The sequence below is a fragment of the Ornithorhynchus anatinus genome, chromosome 12 (assembly GCF_004115215.2).
Source record: "Ornithorhynchus anatinus isolate Pmale09 chromosome 12, mOrnAna1.pri.v4, whole genome shotgun sequence".
Classification (NCBI taxonomy): Eukaryota; Metazoa; Chordata; class Mammalia; order Monotremata; family Ornithorhynchidae; genus Ornithorhynchus; species Ornithorhynchus anatinus.
Window position 1 is genome coordinate 55,940,777 of NC_041739.1, and position 24,056 is coordinate 55,964,832.

The window sequence follows — 24,056 nt, forward strand, 5'->3', positions numbered from 1 at the left end:
TGTGTGGTGGTCGGACTCAGGGGGCTCTTCTGCTCTGGGGAGCGGGCACCGCGGCCCCCGTGAGCGGTGACGGTGGAGAGTTGGCAGTGGCTTCGGCGAAGGTGTGTCTCCCTAGGTCCCACCGGGCTGCCGGCCCCGGGGGCGGATCCAGGAGGACAGGTTTCCTCCTCGGCGCCGGAGACCGGGCTGACGGGTCTTATGACAGTTCCTATAATTAGTCGGGGGTTGCGGGGAGTCTGAATCTCAGATGAGAAGCGGCACGGCCTGGTGGCCAGAGCACGGGCTTGGGAGTCAGAGGACGTGGGTTCTGTTACCAGTTCCACCTCTTGTCTGCTGTGTGACCTGGGGCAAGTCACTTCACTTCTCTATGCCTCAGTTACCTCATCTGTGGAATGGGGATTAAGACTGTGAAACCCACTTGAGGCAGGGATCGTGTCTAACCTGATTACCTCGTATCTGCCCCGGTGCTTGGCACATAATAAGCCCTCAATGAATACCATAATTACTCCTATCATTATTTTTACTAGATGCCGTTTCTCAGGAAACTACCCAGTCAGATTGGGGGGTGTTTACTACGCGCGGCTCCAGTTGGATATCCCAAAACCTCCCCAAATTGACTGGCCGTAATTGTAATCAATACCACGATAACAAGAGCTACAATTACTGGCCAGGGTAGGGCCATTTCAGAGAAATTTCTCCTTGAACATTACAGCGGTCTGTGACAGAAGCCAAACCCCTTCTGCCAGGTGGTCTTCTCTCCAACACTTTCAGTTCGACCTTAGAATCTCAAGGCACTTCTCACCCCCTTAAAATGCTCTTACCCAGGCTTTCAAAATAATTGACTACAAATCCCAAGCTTGCTACCATTCTCGCTCTCACCTTATCTCTGCGGATGGACTTTTGGCCAGAAACAGAATATAATAAAATAACAGAAAAGGAAAAAAAACCTTTGGAAAAATCCATAGGCAACAGTTCGGAGAAGTATCTGAGTCCTGATCCAGGAATGGCACGTAATTGAAAGTGGGTCTTGGTTAATAGTGTGCTTTAGCAGAAGGCAAGGTAGCCGTTAGGTGGTAGTACTTTCAAGAAATCTCAAAACATGAGCCCGCTGTGGGCAGGGATTGTCTCTATTTGTCGCCGAATTGTACTTTCCAAGCACTTAGAACGGTGATCTGCACACAGCGCTCAGTGAATATGATTGAATTAATGAGATCGCTAAGCATGCGGTGGGGGGGAGGGGGAAACGGCCACTGAATTATACGCGGGGGAGGGAAATTACTGCCAAAACCTAAGTAAGGCAGAGCGGTGTCAAGTCGTAAAAGTTGGCTGGGTTTCGTACCACGACAGCAAAAGCCATAAATGCTCAGCTTAGCGGTTTCTCTGTCGTCTCGGTCATCACAGTCGCCCAGCTAGTTAAAGTGTCGCAGTTGACACCTTGTTTTCCCGCTCCTATTTCCCTTTCATTTATGCCCAAACCTGTCTTCCCAGGAGAGACGCCGGCCTACCATTATGGGACCCATTACTCATCCGCAATGATAGTGGCCTCTTATCTGGTCCGGATGGAGCCCTTTACCCAGATATTCCTGCGGCTACAGGTAAGCGGGAGTCACCCGCGGGACAAGCTCTGGGCCCGGTGGGGGAAACCCGTTGGAGAAGTAGCGTGGCTTAGTGGACGGAGCACAAGCGTGGGAATCAGAAGGACCTGGGTTCTAATCCTGGCTCCTCTGCATGTCCTTGGGCACGTCACTTCATTTCTCTGAGCCTCAGTTACCTCAGGTGTAAACTGGGGATTGAGAGTGTGAGCCCAATGTGGGACAGGGACTCTCCAACCTGATTAACATGCATCTATCTCAACGCTTAGAACAGTGCTTGGCATGTAGTAGGCACTTAAAGAAGTACCATAATTATTATTATCATTATTAGCAGTAGTAATATTAGTATTAATTATAAGCAAGAAGAGGCACGGGAAAACTCCGGTAGCGACACCAGGATCACATCTCTTCCAAGAGGCCTTCCCCGCTTAAGCCCTCTTTTTCCCGGCTGCCATCTACGCGCTTGGGTCTGTGACATTTGGTATTCACCCCATCCTGACCCCACAGCCCTTAGGTACGTATGTTTAATGTATATATTATAAATTATTTATTCATATCGACGTCTGTCTCCCTGCCTCTAGACTGTAAGTTCATTCGATCGTATTTCATTCAATCGTATTTATTGAGCGCTTACTACGTGCAGAGCCGTTGTGGGCGAGGAAAGTGTCTGCTAATTCTCTTGAATAGTACATTTTCAATCGCTTAGTACAGTGCTCTGTACTACTGCTATTGTTCTTGTCTGTCCGTCTCCCCCGATTAGCCTGTAAGCCCGTCACAGGGCAGGGACTGTCTCTATCTGTTACGGATTTGTACATTCCAAGCGCTTAGTACAACGCTCTGCACATAGTAAGCGCTCAGTAAATACTCTCGAATGAACGAATGAATGCTCTGCACTTAGTAAGCACTCAATAAATACCATTGGTCGGTTAAGGAGATCAAATGACCCGGAGACAATTGATCTTTGGTTACACCTCAGAAAACCAGCCCTGATTCAGCGAGCAGAGTTACAGGGGTCTCTTTCCCCCAAAAAACCCACCACCTCTCTGGAAGACCTAAATGTGTTTGAGCGTGTAGCAGGTTGAACATCCAATCACCCAAATATTTATATAGGCCGGGATGTTCTCCAGCAGCCAAGAACTGAAATGAGGAGCTCCTGGCTTTTTTTGTTCAATATTTTCTTAGACGGTGACCGTCTGAAGGTCTCGGAACGCTCAGACTCTCCAGGCCAGTAGTTCAACCACCCGCCTCTCCCTTCTCCCTCCTCCAAAAAGACTAATATTTGGAGGCCTGATTTTTCAAGCTGCTTTGTGTTCGCACTTTGGGTCCACACAACTCTCTCGGAGAAGAAACGGAGTGGCCCTCGAGGGAGCCGGGGAGGGGCGCCGGCCTAAAGAAAGGAGCTTATTTTTCTCTTCCTCGGCCGAGTGTTTATTTTCTCTGCTTGGGCCGCGGAGGGTGGCAGGCGAAACGCCACCGAACTGGCGGACACAGAGGTTTCTGGGAAGCCTCTGTTGTACCACGGCGGGTTGTGTGGGGTAAGGAGCTGACTCTTGCGCTCTCTCTCCCTCCCTCTCTCCCTCTGTCCCACAGGGTGGCCACTTTGACCTGGCGGACCGAATGTTTCACAGTGTGCGCGAGGCCTGGTATTCCGCATCAAAGCACAACATGGCAGATGTGAAAGAGCTCATCCCGGAGTTCTTCTACCTCCCGGAGTTCCTGCTCAACTCCAACAACTTTGATCTAGGTACGTGCGCGTCTCCCCAGCTGGCTCTTGGGGGCGACGGCAGGGCGGGGAAAGCCGGGAAAGGAGGGAAGGGACGTTTATTTTCCTCTCCCCTTGCCCTCGTTCCGTGGCGACGGTCAGACCCGGGGCTTCGGATTGGCCTCCCAGAGGTGTCTTCCAGCCACAGAGAGAGGGAAGGGACGAACAGGGCTCGACTGTGGGCTCTCGGTCAAGGCACGTCTCCTCCAAGAGGCCTTCCCTGATTCCTCTTCTCCCGCTCGCTTCTGCGTCGTCCTGACCGGCTCCCTTTATTCATCCCCGCTCCCAGCCCCGCAGCACCTATGTACCTATCTGTAATTTCTTTATTTCTATTAATGTCTGCCTCCCTCTCTAGACTGTAAGCTCGTGGAGGGCAGGGAGTTTGTGTGTTTACTGTTATATTGTACTTTCCCAAGTGCTTAGTACAGTGCTCCGCACACAGTTAGCACTCAGTAAATATGATTGAAAGAATGAACGAATGATCCAGAAGGCCCTGGAGTGACTGCCTAAGCAACTCTGATTCGATCTGAGACAGACCTCTGAACACAGAGCTCATTCAGTGTCAGGAAAGCGGATGTGAATAAGCCTTATCTTGAGCATGGGCCTGGAAGTCAGAAGGACCTGGGTTCTAATCCCGGCGCTGCCACTTGTCTGCTCTGTGACCTGAGGGGAAGTCACTTCGCTTGTGGGCCTCGGTTCTGCCATCTGTAAAATGGGGATTAAGAATGCGAGCCCCAAGTGGGACATGGACTGTGTCCAACCTGGTCAACTTGGGTCTATCCCAGTGCTCAATACAGTGCCTGCCACGAGTCATTTTCAGAGGCCACTCAAAACCAAAAACCAGACACTTAGTAGATGCTTAACAAATACCATTTCTTAAAAAAAGAATAGGCCACAGACATCTGTTAAATTGGGTCGGGAGGGCTTCCCCGTCCTAATCATTTTGCTTTAGCACCTAGCCTTGCCCAGGAACTTCAGGGCACTGTCCCTTGGAGTGGAAGAGTAACTTACCCAAGGAGTTCGTGCTAGACCGGGAGTCATCTGACCTCTGCAGATCAAAGCTTAGATTTAGGGAGATGCCTCTGCTCCAAACTGAAGCAGTGTGACATACTGGATAGGGCCCAGGCCTGGAAGTCAGAAGGGTTCTAGTGTCAGCTCCATTACTCATCTGCTGTGTTACCCTGAGTAAGCCACTTGCTTGCTCTGTGCCTCAGTTCCCTCATCTGGAAAATGGGGATTAAGACTCGCAGCCCCACGTGGGTCACGGCTGTGTCCAACCTGATTAGCTTGGATATCAGCTTGGGGGAAGCAGCATGGCTCAGTGAAAAGAGCCTGGGCTTCGGAGTTAGAGGTCATGGGTTCGACTCCCGGCTCTGCCACTTGTCAGCTATGTGACTGTGGGCAAGTCACTTAACTTCTCTGTGCCTCAGTTACCTCATCTGTAAAATGAGAGAAGCAGCGTGGCTCAGTGGAAAGAGCACGGGCTTTGGAGTCAGAAGTCATGAGTTCGAATCCCAGCTCTGCCACTTGTCAGCTGTGTGGCTGTGGGCAAGTCACTTCGCTTCTCTGTGCCTCAGTTACCTCATCTGTAAAATGGGGATTAAGACTGTGAGCCCCAAGTGGGACATCCTGATTCCCCTGTGTCTACCCCAGCGCTTAGAACGGTGCTCGGCACATAGTAAGCGCTTAACAAATGCCAACATTATTATTATTATTATTAAAATGGGGATTAACTGTGAGCCTCATGGGGGACAACCTGATTACCCTGTATCTACCCCAGCGCTTAGAACAGTGGTCTGCACATAGTAAGCGCTTAATAAATGCCAACATCTTACCCCAGCGCTTCATTCATTCATTCAATCAGTTGTATTTATTGAGCGCTTACTGTGTGCAGAGTACTGTCCTAAGCACTTGGGAAAGTTCAATGCAATAATAAACAGTGACATTTCCTACCCACAACGAGCTTACAGTCTAGAGGCGGGGAGATGGACATTAATACAAATAAATAAAATTATAGTACAGTGCCTGGCACCATAGTCAACACTTGACAAAAACCATAAAAAAAAATCAATAGTCATTTTTCGAGACGGTGGGACCAGAAGCCACTCAAAAATGAAAACCAGCACCAGGCACGGCACACGGCCAGTGCCCAGCTCAGCACGGGACAGTCTTTGTGGGGCAGAATGGTAGGGGGACTGTCAGCCGGAGGAGAACCTCCCCACAAGTGTTTAGTGCTCTGCACAGAGTAAGTGCGCAATAAATTTCACTGATTGATCAGTAGCATCATCTTCAAATATGGAGGACAGCAACCTTCAGACAGGTTATATAGAGATAGATGGCGCTTAGAACAGTGCCCGACACATAGGAAGCACTTAACAAATACCGTAATTATTAGCTAGGTAGCTAGATAGGTAGCTAGATAGCTAGATGGAGCGATAGGTAGAGCAATAGTTTGATCGACCGATACCCGGGCTCTCCTACGTAGGACCATGAGCCCGATGTGAAACAGGGACTGTTTCTGACTTGATTATCTTGTGTCTGCCCCAGCGCTTAGTGAAGTGCTTGGCACAGAGTAAGCACTTACCATTAATAACACATTATTTTCGGTCTATATAGAAGGATAGAGACTCCTAGACTTTTTCCCCATGGTCACACAGGGATTGGGTCATAGTAACTGCTTAATCAATACCATAATGTATATGATTTCAGTCACTAGCAGTCAGTTCTATCCGGTAAAATAACATGAAACCTCCCCGGTAGTCTTCTTTATTTCCTAGCTGAAATAAAAATCCAGGTGGATATCCTAATCGTCCCCAGAACTCGAACTGGGTTGGAAATCTTCAACCAGGCAGTTAGGAGAGATGAATCCCCCTGCCTCTGGAAAGGGGCGCCTAGAGCATTCTTCTCCCTGCACCCCTCTAGAGGTGGAGAGCAATCATCTTGTAACCCTTCTCTTCAGGACCTAGAGATAGTTGTGGAAGGCGCCGTATGACCTCTTTTTTACTTTTTCTGTTATCTGTTAAACACTGTGTGCTAGGAACTATACTAAGCACTCAGGTAATAGACACAAGCTAATCAGGTTGGACACCGTCCATATCCCATTTTACAAATGAGGAACTGAGGCCCAGAGAAACAGAGTGACGTGCCCGAGGTCATACAGCACACAAGTGGCAGAGCTGGGATTGGCACCCAGGTCCTTGACTCCCAGGCCCGGGATCTATCCATTTGGCCACACCGATCGATGGATTAATCCATCGGTCGTGTTTATTGAGCACTTACTGTGTGCAGGGCACTGTTCTAAGCGCTTAGGGAAGGACAGTGTAACAGAGTCCCAGGGCTTTGGGACACACTGGCCCACGAAGCCCCACTGCCCGTTAGCGGCTCCTTTGCTTTCTGACCCTCAGTGACCCACCTCTCACTTGTCCCATTGTTTCTGCGCAACTGAAAAGTCCAAAACGAAGATGGAAAAATTCAAATGCTGTCAATCAGTCGGTGCTTGGCACATAGTAAGCGCTTAACAAATGCCGTCATCACTATCATTATTATTATTATTTCTTGAGCCCTTACTGGATGCAGAGCACTTTACTGAGCTCTTGGGAGAGTACGGTATAACAGAGTTGGTGGACACATTCCCCGCCCACGATCAGTTTACAGTGTAGAGGGGGAGATTGACAGTAATATAAATAAATACGTTATGGTCCTAAGTACTGTGGAGGTGGTGGTGTGAATAAAAGAGAGCAAATCCAAGTTCAAGGGCGGTGCAGAAGGGAGAGGGAGAAGGGAGAAGAGACTTAGGGAAGACCTCTTGGAGGAGATGAGCGTTCAATAAGGCTTTAAAGGTGGGGAGAGTGATCGTCCATTAGACATGAGAGGCCGGAGACAGAATGGGGGCAAGAGGTCGGTGGCGAGAGAGAAGAAAATCGAGGCACAGTGAGTAGGTTGGCATTAGAGAAGTGAAATGTGAGGGCTGTAGTAGGAAAGCAGTGAGGGGAGGTAGGAGGGGGTGAGGCGATCGAGTCCTTTAAAGATCCTTTCCGACTCTGCAATACGATTTGGTTTGGCTCGGGTCTCTTGTTTCACCGAAAGACTGCTCTCCGGCTAGGGTGAGTGGGTGACTCGTCCGAGGGGAAGCTGCCTACTTCCAGACATTCCCTAGCGTGAAACGTGGCGTGTGGAACAGGGCCGTTATTCACAAAGAACGTTGAGGCCTGGGTTGAGAAGCTCCTCACGCCCCACCTTGAACGACAGGCGACCCTTGCGGAGAGACAGCGTGTGGGGTGGAATTCCGGGATAGGCGGCCGGATTTAGGAAGGTCGATCACCTGGGCATCTTGTCTCCTGCTCGGGAAAAAGCGAGGAAGCTCATGAAAATGGGAGAGGGATGCTTGTCTATAAACTAGATCTGGTAAGAGATGGGAAGCAGTGTGGCCTAGTGGAAAGAACCCGGGCCGGGAGTCAGAGAAGCAGCGTGGCGCAGTGGAAAGAGCACGGGCTTTGGAGTCAGGGCTCATGAGTTCGAATCCCAGCTCTGCCACTTGTCGGCTGTGTGACTGTGGGCAAGTCACTTAACTTCTCTGTGCCTCAGTTCCCTCATCTGTAAAATGGGGATCAAGACTGTGAGCCCCACGTGGGACAACCTGATTCCCCTATGTCTACCCCAGCGCTTAGAACAGTGCTCAGCACATAGTAAGCGCTTAACAAATACCAACATTATTATTATTATTATTAATAATCATGATGGTGGTATTTAAGTGTTTACTGTGTGCCAGGCACTGTACTAAGCGCTGGGCTGGATGCAAGCAAATCAGGTTGGACACAGTCCCTGTCCCAAACGGGTCTCACAATCTTAATCTCCATTTTACAGATGAGGGAACTGAGGCCCAGAGAAGTGACTTGCCCAAGGTCACACAGCAGACAAGTGGTGGAGCCGGCATTAGAACCCAGGTCCTTCTGACTCCCAGGCCCGTTCTCTATCTACTAGGCCACGCTGCTTATGTAAAATGGGGGTTAAATACCTATTGTCGCCCCCCTTCTTAGACTGTGAGCCCCATTTTGAACGGACACTACCCAACCTGATTATTTTGTGTCTGGCGCATAGTGAGCGCTTAATAAATATCACAGCTATTATGAGCGTTAATATCCACAATCCTCCCTGTTGTCATCTTCCATGGCTTTGGGGTTTTTTTTAGTGGTATTTGTTCAGTGCTTTCTATATCCCAGGCACTGTTCTAAGCGCCGGGGTAGATACAAGGTAAAGGTGGAAACAGTCCATGTCCCACGTGGGGCTCACGGTCTTAATCCCCGTTTTACAGGTGAGGGAACTGAGGCCCAAGAAGAATCAGGAAGTGTGGTACCAGGCTCCCCTTCTCCCCAAATAATAATAATAATAATAATAATGGTATTTGTTAAGTGCTTACTATGTGCCAGGCACTGTGACAGTGACAGAGTCAGGACTTGAAGTCCTTCTGTCACCCGCCCTATCAACTAGACCAGGCTGCTTTGCGGTTCCTCTGAGGAACACATTTCAAAGCCTCACGAGATTGAAGCCCATGTTCTTCCATCTTTAACCATCAATGGTATTTATCGAGCACTTACTGCGAGCAGAGCACTGTAGTAACCACCCAGGAGAGGACAGTATTACAGGGGTGGTAGACTCGTTCCCTGGCCTCAACCAGCCGTCGTCTGAGCCAGCAAGCGTGAATGAGCTTTTTGTGAGTGTATAAGTGTCCGGTGTGTCTGTGTGTTTTTTCTTCACTAGTGTTTTGAGTGCGTATTTCCCTTTGATCAGGAAAACTGATTTCTGAGTCTTAGAACCCCACGGTCAGGCGGGGTCAGGAAAAAATGACTGAAGTGAAAGAATCAGTCTCTAGTTTTCGTTTTCTGGACATGGCAAGCGCCACGTGATCAGAAATGTGCAAACGAGTCTCCCGAGCATATTTCTCTTTAACGTGTTTGTACGCGGCCGACTGCTGTTCCAAGCCGGGGGGCCGGGGCCCCCGAAGTCGACATCTGGAACCATTAAAGGTGTCTTTGTTTGTCCAGGCCGGGGTATATTATTTTTGACAACATTAACGCTCATTATTACCCCAAAAAAACCACCTTCTGATCAAAGGGGCCCCCGACTCTTGAAGGATCGTTCGAACAAGAAGTCTTTTGACACAGATGGCTTGTGTTGTTCAATTTGCTTTTCTACGAAAGGTCTCGCCGAACACGGCTCTCGTCATGGTTTTAGAGTGATTGGGCGGTTCAGTGTGTGAAATGGGTATTGTTTTTAATTTAATATTCATCGTAAGCCTTCACGATGTTGGTGATGTAATAATAGGTATGGTGTTTCAGAGCTTACTGGGTGCCAATCCCTCCTTTTTAATGCTGTTTGTTAAACACGGTACTAAGCTCTGGGATAGATACGAGCTAATCAGGTCGGACGCAGTCCCTGATCCAGTCTCCTATGTACCTCTGGGCTTAGCTCATAGTAAGCAGTTACCACAGCCCACAGTTATCATTTAATAATAATTACGGTATTTGTTAAGGGCTTACTCCGTGCAGAGCACTGTTCTAAGCACTGGGGTAGATACAGGGTGATCAGATTGTCCCACGTGGGGCTCACATTTTGGTAACCGAGGCCCAGAGAAGTTAAGTAACTTGGCCACAGTCACACAGCTGACAAGTGGCAGAGCCGGGATTTGAACCCATGACTTCTGACTCCCAAGCCCAGGCTCTTTCCACTGAGCCACTCTACTTCTAATCCCAGCTCTGCCACGTGTCTGCCATGTGACCTTGGGCAAGTCACTTCTCTGGGCCTAGTTACCTCATCTATAAAATGGGGCTTGAGACTCTGAGCCCCGCGTGGGACAGGGACCGTGTCCAACCTGATTTGCTTGTTTCCACCCCAGCAGCGCATAGAACGATGCTCAGCACATCGTAAGTGCTTAACAAATACCACAGTTAGTATTATTGTTATTATTATCATTATTAGTAGTAGTATTATTGCTCCTTAGTGTTCTGGGCCAACAGTCGGAGGAGAGGAGGGGAGAGAGGAGAAGGGAGGGCTCTCAGTCTGTAAAACATCTAAACCCGAGCCCAGAATCCCCAGACTGACAGTTGGAGACAGTTGGGTCTTCTGGCCTTGTTGCCCCCTTCCCTAAGGCACGCTGGGTGCGTGTCCAGCTGCGTCCGGTCCCTAGGCTGAGCGTCCCCGAGCCGGGCCGCTGCCCTCCCGGCTCCCCCGGGTCCGGACGTTCACGGCTCTGAATCCCGTCGTCTAGGGAGCAAGCAGAACGGCACCAAGCTCGGCGACGTGATCCTGCCGCCGTGGGCCAAAGGCGATCCCCGAGAATTCATCCGCGTCCATCGTGAGGTAACGGGGCCGGGGCCGGCCGGGTTTGCGCGCTGACCGGGCAGCTCGGGATCTGTCTCGCTCCCGTTGTCTGTCTCAGGGGCTCTCCTCCCAGGAAGTAGAACTGTGACCGAATACCATAATCTCAGCAGCTGCTGGCCCCTGTCTTAATCATTTGTATTTATTGAGCGCACACTGCGCGTAGAGCACTGTTCTCAGCACTTGGGAGAGTAACAAATACGGATGCTCAGACTGGTGTAAATCGAATTCACTTGGGAACACGGGAGGCCGGCCAAGGGAACGGATAGATGACAGGCCCGGGAGTCAGAAGGACCTGGGCCCTAATCCCGGCTCGGCCACTTGTCTGCTGTGTGACCTTGGCCGAGTCGCTTTCCTTCTCCGGACCTCAGTTGCCTCATCTGGAAATCGGGAGATTGACCCCGAGCCCCATGTGAGACGGGGACTGTGTCCAACCTAATTAGCCCGTATCTACCCTAGCGCTTAGTTCAGTGCCTGGCACGTAGTGAGCTTAACAGATAGCATTTAAAAAAAAAGGACGGGGCCGGGGGGTGGTCAGCCCATCACTTGTCCCACCCAGGCGCCAGCCTCACGTCCACGTGGGGCCGTGGGGAAGCATGCCGTCGGCCGGTCTCTGTTCCTTTCCTTTGGGAAGGCCGGGAGCAGGGGTCAAGGCGAGAGGCAGCCGGTGGGGTCTTCCACATTCTCGAGTATCTCGTGCCCAAAGGCCAGCCTCTGTCTCGGGTCCCGTCAGAGTCTTCAGCCGCTCAGCGGGACCACCCAGGGGCCGAAGCCACGGCGGGGCTAAAGTCTGTTTCTGAACCCGCAGGCCCTGGAGTGTGATTACGTGAGCACCCACCTGCACGAGTGGATCGACCTGATCTTTGGCTACAAGCAGCAGGGCCCGGCCGCGGTAGAAGCCGTCAACGTCTTCCATCATCTCTTCTACGAGGGTCAGGTGGACATCTACAACATCAATGACCCGCTGAAGGAGACCGCCACCATCGGCTTCATCAATAACTTCGGGCAGATCCCAAAGCAGGTGAGAAGGACGCCGCCAGCTTCATCGGTAACTCTGGGCAGATCCCGGGGCAGGTGAGGAGGGTGCCAGTTTCGTCCTGGGAAGCGGCGTGGCTTAGTGGAGAAAGCGTGGGCCTGGGAGTCGGAAGGTTACGGGTGCCGATCCCGACTCCGCCACTTGTCTGCCGTGTGACTTCGGGCAGGTCGCTTTTCTTCTCTGGCCCTCAGTTCCCTCACCTGTAGAATGGGGATTGAGACCGTGAGCCCCATTTGGGACGGGGACTGTGTCCAACCCGATTTGCTTGGAACCACTCCGGCACTTAGTGCAATGCCGGGTACAGAGTGAGCGCTCAACGGATACCGTAATTATAATAATTATTCTTTTCCTTGGAGGTGGGGTTCAACGAGGGCAGTCGGAAGTGTTGGGTAAGGTGAGCCAGATCTGTCCCCAGCGGGAGACTGTAAGCTCCTTAGGGCAGGGATCAGATCTACTGATTCTATTGTGTTGCCCCCTCCCAAGTGTTTAGGACAGAGCTCTGTCCGCAGTTAGTGCTCAATAAATACCACTGGTTGATTGTGTGAGGCAGTGGATGTGGGTCTCATCTCCAGGCTTAACGACAATAACAGTAACGTGTGGTATTCGTTGAATGCTTACCATGTGCCATGCCCTGTACTAAGCGCTGGGTTGGATGCAAGCAGACCGGGTTGGATACAGTCCCTGTCCGACACGGGGCTCACAGTCCCACTCTCCATTTTCCAGAAGAGGGAACTAAGGCACAGAGAAGTGAAGTGACTTACCCAAGAACACAGAGCAGACAAGTGGCGGAGCCGGGAGTAGAACCCACGACCTTAGTGGGGGAACCTGAGAACTTAAGCCTCCGTTGACGGTTGAGCGATGCCTAGGGAATCCCAGGGAGCCCCTTGCAAAGATCAGGCAGAGGAAATTGGCGTAAAGTCCCCTAGAGGGGCTGGGACCAAACAGGGCCGGAACCCAGGTCTCCCCACCTACCTGCCCGAACGAAAGCTCAACTCTCAGAAGAAGCAGGAGGGCCTAGTGGAAAGAGCCCAGACCTGGGAGTCAGACTCCCAGCTCTGCCACCCGTCTGCTGTGGGACTCGGCCAAGTCCCTTCTCTTCTCCGTGCCCCAGTTTCCATTCGGTCGACGGTATTTATTGAGCGCTTTCTATGTGCAGAGCACTGTATTAAGCGGTTGGGAGAGTACAGTGCAGCAGCATTAGCAGACACGTCCCCTGCCCACAGTGAGTTTACAGTCTAAAATATAAAATGGGGATTCGATACCTGTGCCCCACTGACCACGCTTAGAATGTGAGCCCCATCTGGGACAGCGCCGGGGGTGCGACCCGATTATCTTGTATCCGGCCCAGTGCTTGGCACAGAGCTCGGGATCGTGAATTCCACAATTAAGTGTTCCCGTCACCAAGACTCGCAGAGGTCAGTGACGGTCACCGACCGGTGGGCTGCCCGCAAGCCGGGTCTCGTCAACTCCACCCCTCGTGCTTTCCTCCCCGACCCCAGCTCTTCAAAAAGCCCCATCCCCCGAAGCGCGTGCGGAGTCGCCTGAACGGAGAGAACGCGGGAATCTCGGCCCCGCCCGGGGCGACGGGAGATAAGATCTTCTTCCATCACTTGGACAACCTGCGGCCTCCTCTCACGCCCGTCAAAGGTGAGCCGAGCGCCCACCGGGACCGTTTCACCTCTCGGGAATCGCCCTCCCCTCGCGGCCTTTGACGTCTTAGGTCCGGGGGTGAGGAAATTCTGTCCAAGCCGGCCTTGAAGGGTTGGGCTTGGGACAAGGGCAGCCCCCGCCCCCCCCCCCCCCCCCCCGCAGACTCTTCCCAGCCGTTCCCGGGCACTTCCTCTTCCCTCCTGTCGTCCCTTGGCAAGTGCCCTTAAAAACAAGCTTGGGGTGACCACAGGGCCTCAGGATGGAAGGAAAGGAGGGACAGAGAGGCCAGGCAGGGATGGGCCGAGGCAGGGGGAGCACCGGGCCCTTCCCAGGTCACAACACGCAAGAAACGGGAGCGCAGGACGGACTCGCTATCCCACTTCCCGCCCCCCAGTATCAGGGCCCCGGGCGATACCTGGCACACCACCTCTCCCAGCACTCCCCGAGCGAGGCCGTGAAGTCAGGAGAGAAATAGAGAGCGGGTGCGCAGTCTATCGTGACCCGCTTGTAAGGGGGATCGGTGACCGCCTCCAGATCAGGGCGGTGGACGGGCTAGTTCTCCCAGCATCCCAGCACCCGGCGACACCGGGTACCACGAGGCCCCCGGGCGGCGGCTCGGGCTGACGGACGGATGGGCCACCTCGGCTCTCCCCGTGCTCAGAGCTCAAGGAGCCCGTGGGGCAGATCGTGTGCACCGAGAAGGGCGTCCTGGCCGTGGAGCAGAACAAGGTCCTCGTCCCACCCGCCTGGAACAAGACCTTCGCCTGGGGCTACGCCGACCTCAGCTGCAGGCTCGGCAACTACGAGTCGGACAAGGTCGGCTGCCTGCCGGCGCCGAGGGTTTGGGGGCCGGGGCGGGGGCGGGTCCGGCGGGCTCCCTTCCCAAAGACCCGGGGAACCGGACGGCCACCTCGGCACGGTTTCGCGTCCTCGCTGGGGGGCGGACGGGGAGCCCGAGATCCCAGGATCACCGGCCCGGTGACTTTGGCAGGCGGTGACGGTCTACGAGTGCCTGTCCGACTGGGGCCAGGTGCTGTGCGCCATCTGCCCCAACCCCAAGCTGGTGATCACGGGGGGCACCAGCACGGTGGTGTGCGTCTGGGAGATGGGCACCTCCAAGGAGAAGGCCAAGACGCTCACGCTGAAGCAGGTAACGGGGGTAGAGGGGGTGGCGCGGGGCCCCGGGGAGACCCGGACGGGATGCGGTGGGGCGGTCCCCGCTTCCCACCTCCCCCGCCCCGGGCCCCAAGAAAATGAGGAGGGGACTTGCCTGGTCTCCGGAGGAAGGGGCACTGCTGACGGGGGCGGGAGGAAGAGAGGGAGCGCTCCTCGGGGAAAAGCCGTTCTAGACCCACCAACGGGTGGAAGGGGATTAGCCTCTTCTGGGTGGGCGTCCCTCCACGCTTCCGCCCCCCACAGAGAGGGCAGCATTTGAACCCAAGAGAGCCCTAAACCCGCACTGTGCCGAGCACGACTGGACGCGGATTTTGAATTGACCCCTACCCACCCATTCAGAGTGGATCTCCCCCTTTCAGGGAGGAGGCTGACAAAAGATAAAATCAACCGCTCAGATGCAGGCGGGCGTCTCTCTCGCGCCAACGTTTATTCTTCTTCAGACCGACCGGTCAGTGGTATTTATTGAGCGCTTACTGCACTGAGCGCTTGGGAGAGTACAGTAGAATAGGTAGGCGTGGTCCCTGGCCTCCAGGACCTTACAATCCAGCGGGGGAAGACAGACGTGAAGATAAATAGCAGGTAGATGGGGAAGCCACCGAGGGCTTGCTCGCCCCTGCGCGGACACTGTTGTTTAGGCTTTGACCCAGGTCCCAGATTGGCAGAAGACAACCCTGTTGTTTCCAGGAACAGGTGGATTCCTTGGCATCTTTTCCGCGGTGGGCTGGCGGTTCATTCGGTCGTATCTATTGAGCGCTTACCGCATGCAGAGCACTGTACTGAGCACTCGGGAGAGTACAGTACAACAACAAACGGACACATTCCCCGCCCACAGTGAGCTTAAAGTCTGGGTGGCGGAGGGGGGGGTCCATCCAGGCCTCCACCGGATCCCCCGGATCCCCAGAATGTGACCCCGGGGGGGGGGGGGCGTCACTGTGCCTGCCCTCTCTCCTCTCAATCAATCCAACTCATAGAATGCTTAGTGAGGGCGGGGCACTGTTCTGTGCGGGGGCGGTCCCGGGAGCCGCTGGCTCTTAGTGTGGTGCTCTGCGCACGGTAAGCGCTCAATAAATAGGACTGTCTGACCGAGCGCTCGGGAGGGCGCAATACAACAATATGACAGACACGGTCCCTGCCCACGGCCAGCTTAAAGTCTCAGAGTCTCGCCCTGGGGCTGACAGGGGAAAGGGAGGGAGGGAGGGGACGGCCTCCCCCCCGGCCCCCCGACCACCGCCCTCACCACGGGCGAAGGCAGGAAAAATCTGCATAGGACCCGATGGGGGAGTAAAGGGGGGAACGGGCGTCACCGGCGGGGGTCTCCGACGGCTCTCCTCTCTGCCCGGGCAGGCCCTGCTGGGCCACACGGACACGGTGACGTGCTCCACGGCCTCCCTGGCCTATCACATCATCGTGAGCGGCTCCCGGGACCGCACCTGCATCATCTGGGACCTGAACAAGCTGTCCTTCATCACCCAGCTGCGGGGCCACCGAGCCCCCGTGTCCGCCCTCTGTATCAACGAGCTGACGGTGAGTCCCCTCGCCCGCCTCGCCCCGGGCCTCGGCTCCTCGCTCCACCCTGCCTCCGCCCGGACAGCGTCTCCGCCCGGCGCTTCTCAGATGGGGCCCCCGAATGGGGCTCCTCGGCGCCTCGACCCGCCCCTTTCATCCGGTCAGAGTTGTCGAGCGCGTCCTGCGCGCAGAGCACTGTACTGGAGAAGCGGCGTGTCTTAGTGGAGAGAGTACGGGCTTGGGAGTCAGAGGTCGTGGGTTCTAATTCTGGCTCTGACACTTGTCAGCTGTGTGACTTTGGGCGAGTCACTTAACTTCTCTTCGCCTCAGTTCCCTCATCTGTAAAATGGGGATTAAGACTGTGAGCCCCACGTGGGACAACCTGATGACCTTGTACCTAGCCCAGGGCTTAGAACATTGCTTGGCACAGAGTAAGCGCTGAACAAATACCACTGTGCCTGCTGGCCTCCCAACCCTCCATCCCCTTTGCTGGGCCCTGTGGGGGCTGGAGTGCTTGGCGTTACTGTCCTTGAAGAGGAACGACGTGACCTAGTGGAAAGAGCCCTGGTTCTGGGAGCCAGAGGACCTGGGTTCTGATCCCAGCTCCGCCACTTACTTGCCGGGTGACCTCGGCTAAGTCGCTTAACTTCTCTCTGCCTCAGTTCACTCATCTGCAGAATGGGGATTCGGTACCCGCCCGCCCTCCTATCTAGACGGCGAGCGCCCCGCCGCCGTGGGGTCTGACGATCTTCTGTCTACCCCAGTGTTGGGTACAGGGCTTGGCACGTGGTAAGCGCTTAACGAGAACCACGACGACTGAAACCTCCCCGACGCTCAAGAGGAACCCAGACAGGGCACCCTCCTCTCAGGGACCCAGCACCGGCCCAGAGGGCTGCCCTCCCCAGGACCGGGAGACCGAGTCTCCCTGATTGATTAAGCAGTCGATAGCGATAGATATCTAGTGTCTGGGATCTCTCCCTGCACCTCATATCTGCCCCTTCGCTACGTGTGTCCTTAAATACTCACACACACACAGACCTTAGCAGCGCTGACATGCTCGTCTTCCTATTCTCTCTCCTCGTATATATTTTTGCATCCGCCTCCCTCCCCGGATTACAGACTACCCACCCCGTTACGCTCTCCCACTTCCTCCTACCTCTGCACGGGGTAGCCGCCCCAAAAATATTACCGAGAGGATGGAAGGGCGCGATAGAGTCAATGAGCCCCGCCCTCCGGGAACTTTCGAGCCAGCCGGCGCGACAGCCGTTATAATAAATTACAAGTGGGAGGAAGAGGTGAGAGAATAATGGTGGCATGTGCTTACTGTAGTCCAAGAACTGTGCTAGTCACCGTACCGTCGCATCAGATCCATTCCCTGTCCCTCATGGGGCATCCGGTCTAAGGGGGAGGAAGGATAGGTATCGCATCCCTATTTGACAGATGAGGAGACTGAAGCACAGGGCGGTTAAGTGACTTGCCCAAGGTCACACAGCAGGCGAGGGGCAGACCGGGATCCGAGCCCAGATCCCTCCGACTCCCAGGCCGGCGCTTCTCGGTCAGTGCTCTCGACAGCGGGGTAAAGCGAGCCGCACCTTTAGGGGTCCGGGTGGTTGGGATCGTCCTGGGGTTGGAGCCGCCGCGGACGTGCAAAGCTGGGGTTGCCCGGAGAAGAACCTGGAGGGAGAGAATCAGTCAGTCGGCGGTATCTGTGAGCACTTACCAGGCGCAGAGCACTGTACCAAGCGGTTGGGAGAGTCCGGCACGACATAATTAGCAGACACGCCGAGAGAGATGAAGTAAGGCAGCCCTGGGTCTCCAGCCTCCCTGGGGAAGCCCGGAAGGAGTCCCTGGGCGATGAAGTTGGGGAGGGGAGGTCACGCCGCCCTTTGGGTCGACAGGGGGACATCGTGTCCTGCGCGGGCACCTACATCCACGTGTGGAGCATCAACGGGAACCCGGTGGTGAGCGCCAACACCTTCACGGGCCGCAGCCAGCAGATCGTCTGCTGCTGCCTGTCCGAGATGCAGGAGTGGGACACGCAGAACGTCATCGTGACGGGACATTCCGACGGAGTGGTCCGGGTGAGTCGGCGCTCGGGGTCGGGGGGGTCCGGGCGGCGGGGCTCTCCCGGGGCCGGCTCGGCCGTCGGGCCCGGCCTCAACTCCCCCCCGTCTCCGTGTGTCCGTCTGCGCGCACGTGCGTGTCTCCTCGTCCTCGTCGCTCGTGCCCCCTCAGTTTTGGAGGATGGAGTTCCTGCAGGTCCCTGAGACCCCGGCCCCCGAACCCGCGGAGGCTCTGCAGCTGCACGAAGATTGCCCAGAAGCTCAGATAGGTACCGCGCTTTCCCCACGCGAGCGGGAGAGGCCGGCCGCGGGCCCGGCCGGGGCCGGGAGGGTGACGGGGCCGGGAGGCCGACGGGCCGGAGCCGGGGCCGGGCGTCCCCGGGCTGCGGCCCGCCGATCTCGAACGGGGATCGGGGCCAGAGAAGCGCTCGCCGAGCACCGGGAAATCACGGCCGGCCCCTTCCCCGCCCACCGCCGGAGGGAGTCAGCAGCCGGGCTCCCCCCTCCTCCTCCTCCCTCTCCCTAGGGCGGGAAGCCGCGGACGAGGACAGCAGCGACTCGGAGGCCGAGGAGCCGGGGGCCGGCCGGGACCCGAAGCCCGCGGAACCGCGGGACCCGCGGGACCCGCCGTCCGGCTCTCCCGGCGGCGCCAGCCCCCGGCCCAGCCCCCGGCCCAGCCCCCGGCCCAGCCCCCGGCCCCGGGCGAGCTCGGCCCGGGCCACGGCCGTCTGGTCCGTGGCCGACGGCGGCCCGGAGGACCCGCGGCGCTGGTCCGGCCAGCTCAGCCTGGACGAGAGGGACGGCTTCGTCTTCGTCAACTACTCGGAGGGAAGGCCGCGCCCGCCGATTCCGCCCGCCGGCTCCCGCCCGCACCCCCACCCCGGAGACGGCCGGCCCTACAGCAAGCTCAAGCCGGGTGAGCTGCGCCGAGAACCCCTCTCCCCCGGAGAGGCTCGGGCCCGGTCGGCCGGGTGCCGCCCTCCCGCTGCCCCTCCCTGCCCGCACACAGTGCCGTACGCCCCCTCGCGGGGCTCGGGGTGAAGCGGGGAGGGCCGGGAGCCGTGACCTTCCCCTGGGTCCGGCTCCTCCCACCCTGGCGGGAGCCACCTCACGCTTCCCACCTCGCCTTACGCTTTCCCGCCGGGGGGAGGTCCGTGGCCGGGGGCTCCTCCCTCCCCGACGCCCCGCCGAGGGCAGCGTCCTGAAGCTTTAGGGACCCGGGGGGGGGGGGAGGGGGAGCCGGCGCGCTGACCCCCGGGGGATGCCGTTCCCGTCCAGGCTACCGGTGGGAGAGGCAGCTGGTGTTCCGGAGCAAGCTCACGATGCACACGGCCTTCGACCGCAAGGACAACGCCCACCCGGCCGAAATCACCGCCCTGGCCGTTTCCAAGTGAGTGGCCGGCGCCCGCTCCCCACCCCCTCGGTCCCCTCGCTCGGAGCTCGAGGCCGGAGGGGGGCGAGGCGGAAGCCGCCCCGCAGATGGGGTGGACCCGGGCGGCGGGAGGGGCGGCGCGGGCCCCGCCACGCGTCTCCGGTTTCCCCGCAGGGACCACAGCCGGATCCTGGTGGGAGACAGCCGGGGCCGAGTGTTCAGCTGGTCCGTGAGCGACCAGCCCGGCCGCTCGGCCGCCGACCACTGGGTCAAGGACGAGGGCGGGGACAGCTGCTCGGGCTGCGCCGTGCGCTTCTCCCTCACCGAGCGCCGCCACCACTGCAGGAACTGCGGCCAGCTCTTCTGCCAGAAGTGAGTCGCGAGCCCCGGGCCGCGGGCGGGCGGAGGGCGGAGTCCCGGAGGTCCTGCCCCCACTCCATCCCCAGGTCCGCCAGCGGAAGAGGCCCGGGACCAGGAGAGGAGGGGGTCCCTGGCCCGATCCCCTTGTCCCCGGGGCCCGGGGGGCCCGCATCCAGCCCCCTGCCCACCTCAGAGTCCGAGCCGAAAGAGGAAATGGTCATCACGGGTGTCCGTTAAGCGCCTGCCGTAGGCCGAGCCCCGTTCTGAGCGCCGGGCTAGATGCGGAGCTGTCGGGTCGGACGGCCCGTGTCCCGCGTGGGGCTCACGGTCTCAGTCCCCGTTTTCCAGACCGGGGAACTGAGGCACGGAGAAGCGAAGCTCCAGGTCACGCGCGGACGCGTGGCGGAGCCGGGATTAGAACCCGAGTCTCTCGAGCTCCCCGGCCCGGGCTCTAGCCACCGTGCCCCGGGGCAGCGTCTGGGTAGGTGCCCCGCGGGGGTTGGGCGATGGCAAGTGGGTTCTCTGCTCTAACCCCGGCCCTCCTCGGGGTCGCTCACGGGGAGCGCCTGCCCCTCCCGCCTCCCCCCCCTCCCCCCCGGACACACGCGCGCACGGTCGCGGTCGCTGAGCGGCGGCCCCTCGGTCCCCTCCAGGTGCAGCCGTTTCCAGTCGGAAATCAAGCGTTTGAAAATCTCGTCGCCGGTGCGCGTCTGCCAGAACTGTTACTACAACCTGCAGCACGAGAGGGGGCCAGAGGACGGCTCGCGCCACTGACCGGCCCGCCCCCCTCCCCGCCCATCTCCGTCTACACTCGTCCCCGTACCGCGGGCGGGCGGGAGGGCGGCCCCGCGAGGGTCGGGCACTGGACACGAGAGGCCCGGAGGGCCCGGCGCCCCCGCCCGGCCCGGCGCGCGAGCGAGCGGGGACGGCAGCCGCTCCGCTCCCTCGTCCCGCCTCTCCCCCCGTAGAGACGCTGCCCGCGTCGGGGCGGGGGACGGGGGACGGAGGCCCGGAGCCGGGACCGTGAGGCGGCGGCCTTCCGGGCCGGCCCCTGTGTATATTGTAAATAGGTCGATGGCCTTTTTATCTAAACCCAGACTTACTTTGCCGACCGTAACACGGGACAGCGGATTAACCACTAACGTACCCGCCGACGGAGCGTCTGTCTGGCATCTCTCATCTCTTCCCGTTGCTCCGGGCGAGCGTCTCCCTCCCACCCCCCACCGGCCGAGGCTTGCCCCCGGGTCTCCTCCGCTCCGTCGGCCCCGGGCTGGGTATAGGGGGCGGCCGGTGACCCTTCGGTGGATCTCTCTACCCGGCCCCCAGGAGCGGACTTGCACGGGACGGCCCCGGGGGGGCGACCCTCCGGCGACTTGTCCCGCGGCGCGCGGGACGGCGGAGGGGAAGGAGCGGCGGGGGTCCCGTCCGCCCCCTCGCCCCCACCACGTCGCCTCCGGTGCCGCGGGCTCGGCCGACCGTCTCGGATCACGGTGTTGCCGGCCTCCGGGGGGGATCCCGAAGCGTGAGCTCCGACCGCCCGTGCCGCCGCCGAGACGGACGCTCCCTCCCGGGCACGGCCCGGTCGGCCGGAAGGGCGGGAGCCGGGGGGACGGGCCCGCCCCGACCCCGACCGTCGGACCTCACGGGGGTCCCACGTTCCGCCGCGGACGCGTTCGGGTGACGGGGGGCCGAGGGCCTGCCGGGCCCGCCCCTCCCTGGTCCCGGGGAACTAGCAAGGCTGCGTTAGTGCCTTACCACGCCGTGGCGACCCACAGCCCCTCTTCCGGACCCGGTCTCGCCGAGCGGACCGCGAATGCTACTTCCGTCTCTCCGACGAGGGCGGGGCGGAGGAGGCCTTCCCTTCTCCGCAGGTGGAAACGGCGCCTTCCCCTTCTCGCCGAGAGTCGGGGCGGCTCAGCCTCGCCGGGAAAGGGCACCGGGGCGGGGGGGGCCCCAAACCGCCCCCCCACTCCCCGCAGGACCCCTCCGTCCTATTGGCGACGTGGGAGGATTGACCGTCGGCACCGTTTTTCTGATTTCTGAAGCAGAAGCAGAAATGAGAATCTGATTTCAGTTCCTCGGGACAGCTTCACGTTTGCCACGTAAAAGACGCCTCGAGCCGAATTCCGTCGTCTCCCCGGTTCCACGGCGGTCCGCGTTCTCGGCGAAGACCCCCCACAGCCTCCCAGGCCCGCGGCCGCCAGAGAAATCCCGTTTCCAAAGGCAAGACCTGCAGCCCTTCTCCACCCGGTCAATAGCGAAACACTTTAGATAAGTTATTTTGCACTTTCTTATGTATAAAATCGGTAGAAACTTATTTTTTGCTTTGTATCATTTAAAGACTTCATTTCGTTCCGGTAAATGAACTGTGTATAAACTATTTATGCAGTTAAAACTGTTTTTAGAAAGTATTTTTAATTTCAGCAAGTTGGGTTACTTGTTGCATGACTATTAACACAGCTGACTTTTTGTGTCAGTGCAATGTATATTTTTTCGTCCCGTTATTAACTCGTATGCCCTAGTCGAAGGCCCTCTGTACAGCGACCGAAGTCGACCGAAGAAACTGGCGAAGACCGGATTGTGGAATTTTGTACCATACCGCAGAATCCGATATCTGTTTTTTTTTTTGGTGGTTACGTCGAAGGCCTGAAAAATTACTATCTAGTGTGCGATGTGTGATCTCTGAATGTTCACTGTATATTTGTCTCTGATGCAAAAAGATAGAGTAACACAACTACAATACATGAGTAAATGCAATAGATCAGGTATCTAAGTATTTTTTTTCATTTCAAATAAATACCTGCTATTTACCACCAACGGCCGTCCCTTCGCACCTTCCTCGTCTCTTTTTCTTCGGGTGTGTGTTAAACGCCTACTACTTGCCGGGCGCCGTTCTGAGCGCCGGGGCAGACAGCGGCCGATCGGGTTGGACGCGGTCCCCCCCCGCACAACCTGGGGCTCACGGTCTCCCTCCCCGCTTTACAGATGAGGTACCCGAGGCATAGAAGAGTGAAGCGACTTGCCCGGGGTCCCGCGGCAGACCGGCGGCGGAGCCGGGATCAGAACCCGGGTCCTTCCGACTCCGGGCCCTGCCCGCTGGGCCGCAACGCCCGTCCCGCCAGGGTGACCCCCTCCCCCCCCCCCCGGGGGTCTGTCGGTTCCGGCCTCTTCTCCTTCCTCACCAGCCGGGCCACGAAGGAAGACCTCTCTTGCCAAACGGGGTGGGGGCGGGGGGGAGTTAGCCAGCGTCCACTGCCCTCACTGGCTATTTCCGGCCCGGCCCGCTTCAGCGTCCGGCAGGGAGGGAGGAAGGGGAGGGCGGGGAAAGCACCCATCCTCGCCCCGAGTGGGGAAAAAAACCCGCTGCTTCGCCACCCTAGGTCACTCCTTTCCCTCGCTGCTTGGTCCGGTTCCAGTAGGCCGCTCGGGTTACCGACCCGTGGGAGGCAGCACGGCCCAGCGGGAAGGGCACCACACGGGCCAGGGAGTGCGTGGATCGGGGTTCTGATGCCGGCCCTGCCGCTTTCCTCCCGTGTGACCTCGGGCGAGCCGCCCGACTTCTCCGGGCCTCGGTTTCCTCCTCGGCGAGATGGGGACTCGACACCCTTTCCCTCTTAGATCGCGAGACGGAGACGGGGGCCGGGTCTGACGGAGTTCTCCTTACCGGTTACCATCCTCCTTTGTACCGCGCCCCCCGCAAGGGAGATGGGGAGAGAAGAGGTGCGCTGTACACTGCCCACCTCCCCCAGAAGGCCACACCCGCTGGTCTTTTAACTTCACGGTGCGATGACAGAAAAATAACCCTCGGGCCATAGAAGCCGTGGGTGCCCTGGTTATCGGCGGTCGTAAGCGCTTAACGAATGGCGGTGTTCTTCTTCTTATTAGAGTGGCACCTCATAGACTCCGTCGTCGTCCATCGGCAAGGCCAGAAGGACCCACGGAACACCGCCGGACCCACCGACGGAGTGAAGAGGGAGCCGTCAGCGTGGTCTGTAGCGGGGCTTCAGCGGTCGCGCTGCCGGAAAAAGAGCGAAGCGGCCAGGTCAGTCGACCGTATTTATTGCAGAGCGCCGCACCGCTTGGGAGAGCACAGTAAAACGATAAACGGACACATTCCCCCGTCAGCCGCCCCGTCGGAGCGAGGGACCCCAGTCCCGCTGGGGTC

General features: G+C 57.7%; 1 protein-coding gene across 9 annotated transcripts in view; it reads left to right on the forward strand.

Moving 5' to 3' along the window:
* Positions 1-22,708, forward strand: part of WDFY3 (WD repeat and FYVE domain containing 3) — a 300,170-nt gene extending 277,462 nt beyond the window's left edge. For all 9 annotated transcript variants that reach the window (XM_029076970.2, XM_029076971.2, XM_029076964.2 and 6 more), the window contains 14 exons: positions 1,489-1,595; positions 3,183-3,336; positions 10,619-10,710; positions 11,537-11,749; positions 13,264-13,411; positions 14,076-14,230; positions 14,406-14,564; positions 15,935-16,114; positions 17,995-18,177; positions 18,332-18,428; positions 18,686-19,075; positions 19,438-19,549; positions 19,706-19,903; positions 20,545-22,708. In XM_029076970.2, coding sequence (XP_028932803.1) covers positions 1,489-1,595; positions 3,183-3,336; positions 10,619-10,710; positions 11,537-11,749; positions 13,264-13,411; positions 14,076-14,230; positions 14,406-14,564; positions 15,935-16,114; positions 17,995-18,177; positions 18,332-18,428; positions 18,686-19,075; positions 19,438-19,549; positions 19,706-19,903; positions 20,545-20,665 — 2,309 coding nt within the window. In that variant the 3' untranslated portion in view covers positions 20,666-22,708. The remainder of the gene's footprint in view (positions 1-1,488; positions 1,596-3,182; positions 3,337-10,618; positions 10,711-11,536; positions 11,750-13,263; positions 13,412-14,075; positions 14,231-14,405; positions 14,565-15,934; positions 16,115-17,994; positions 18,178-18,331; positions 18,429-18,685; positions 19,076-19,437; positions 19,550-19,705; positions 19,904-20,544) is intronic.
* The last annotated feature ends 1,348 nt before the right edge of the window (positions 22,709-24,056 follow it).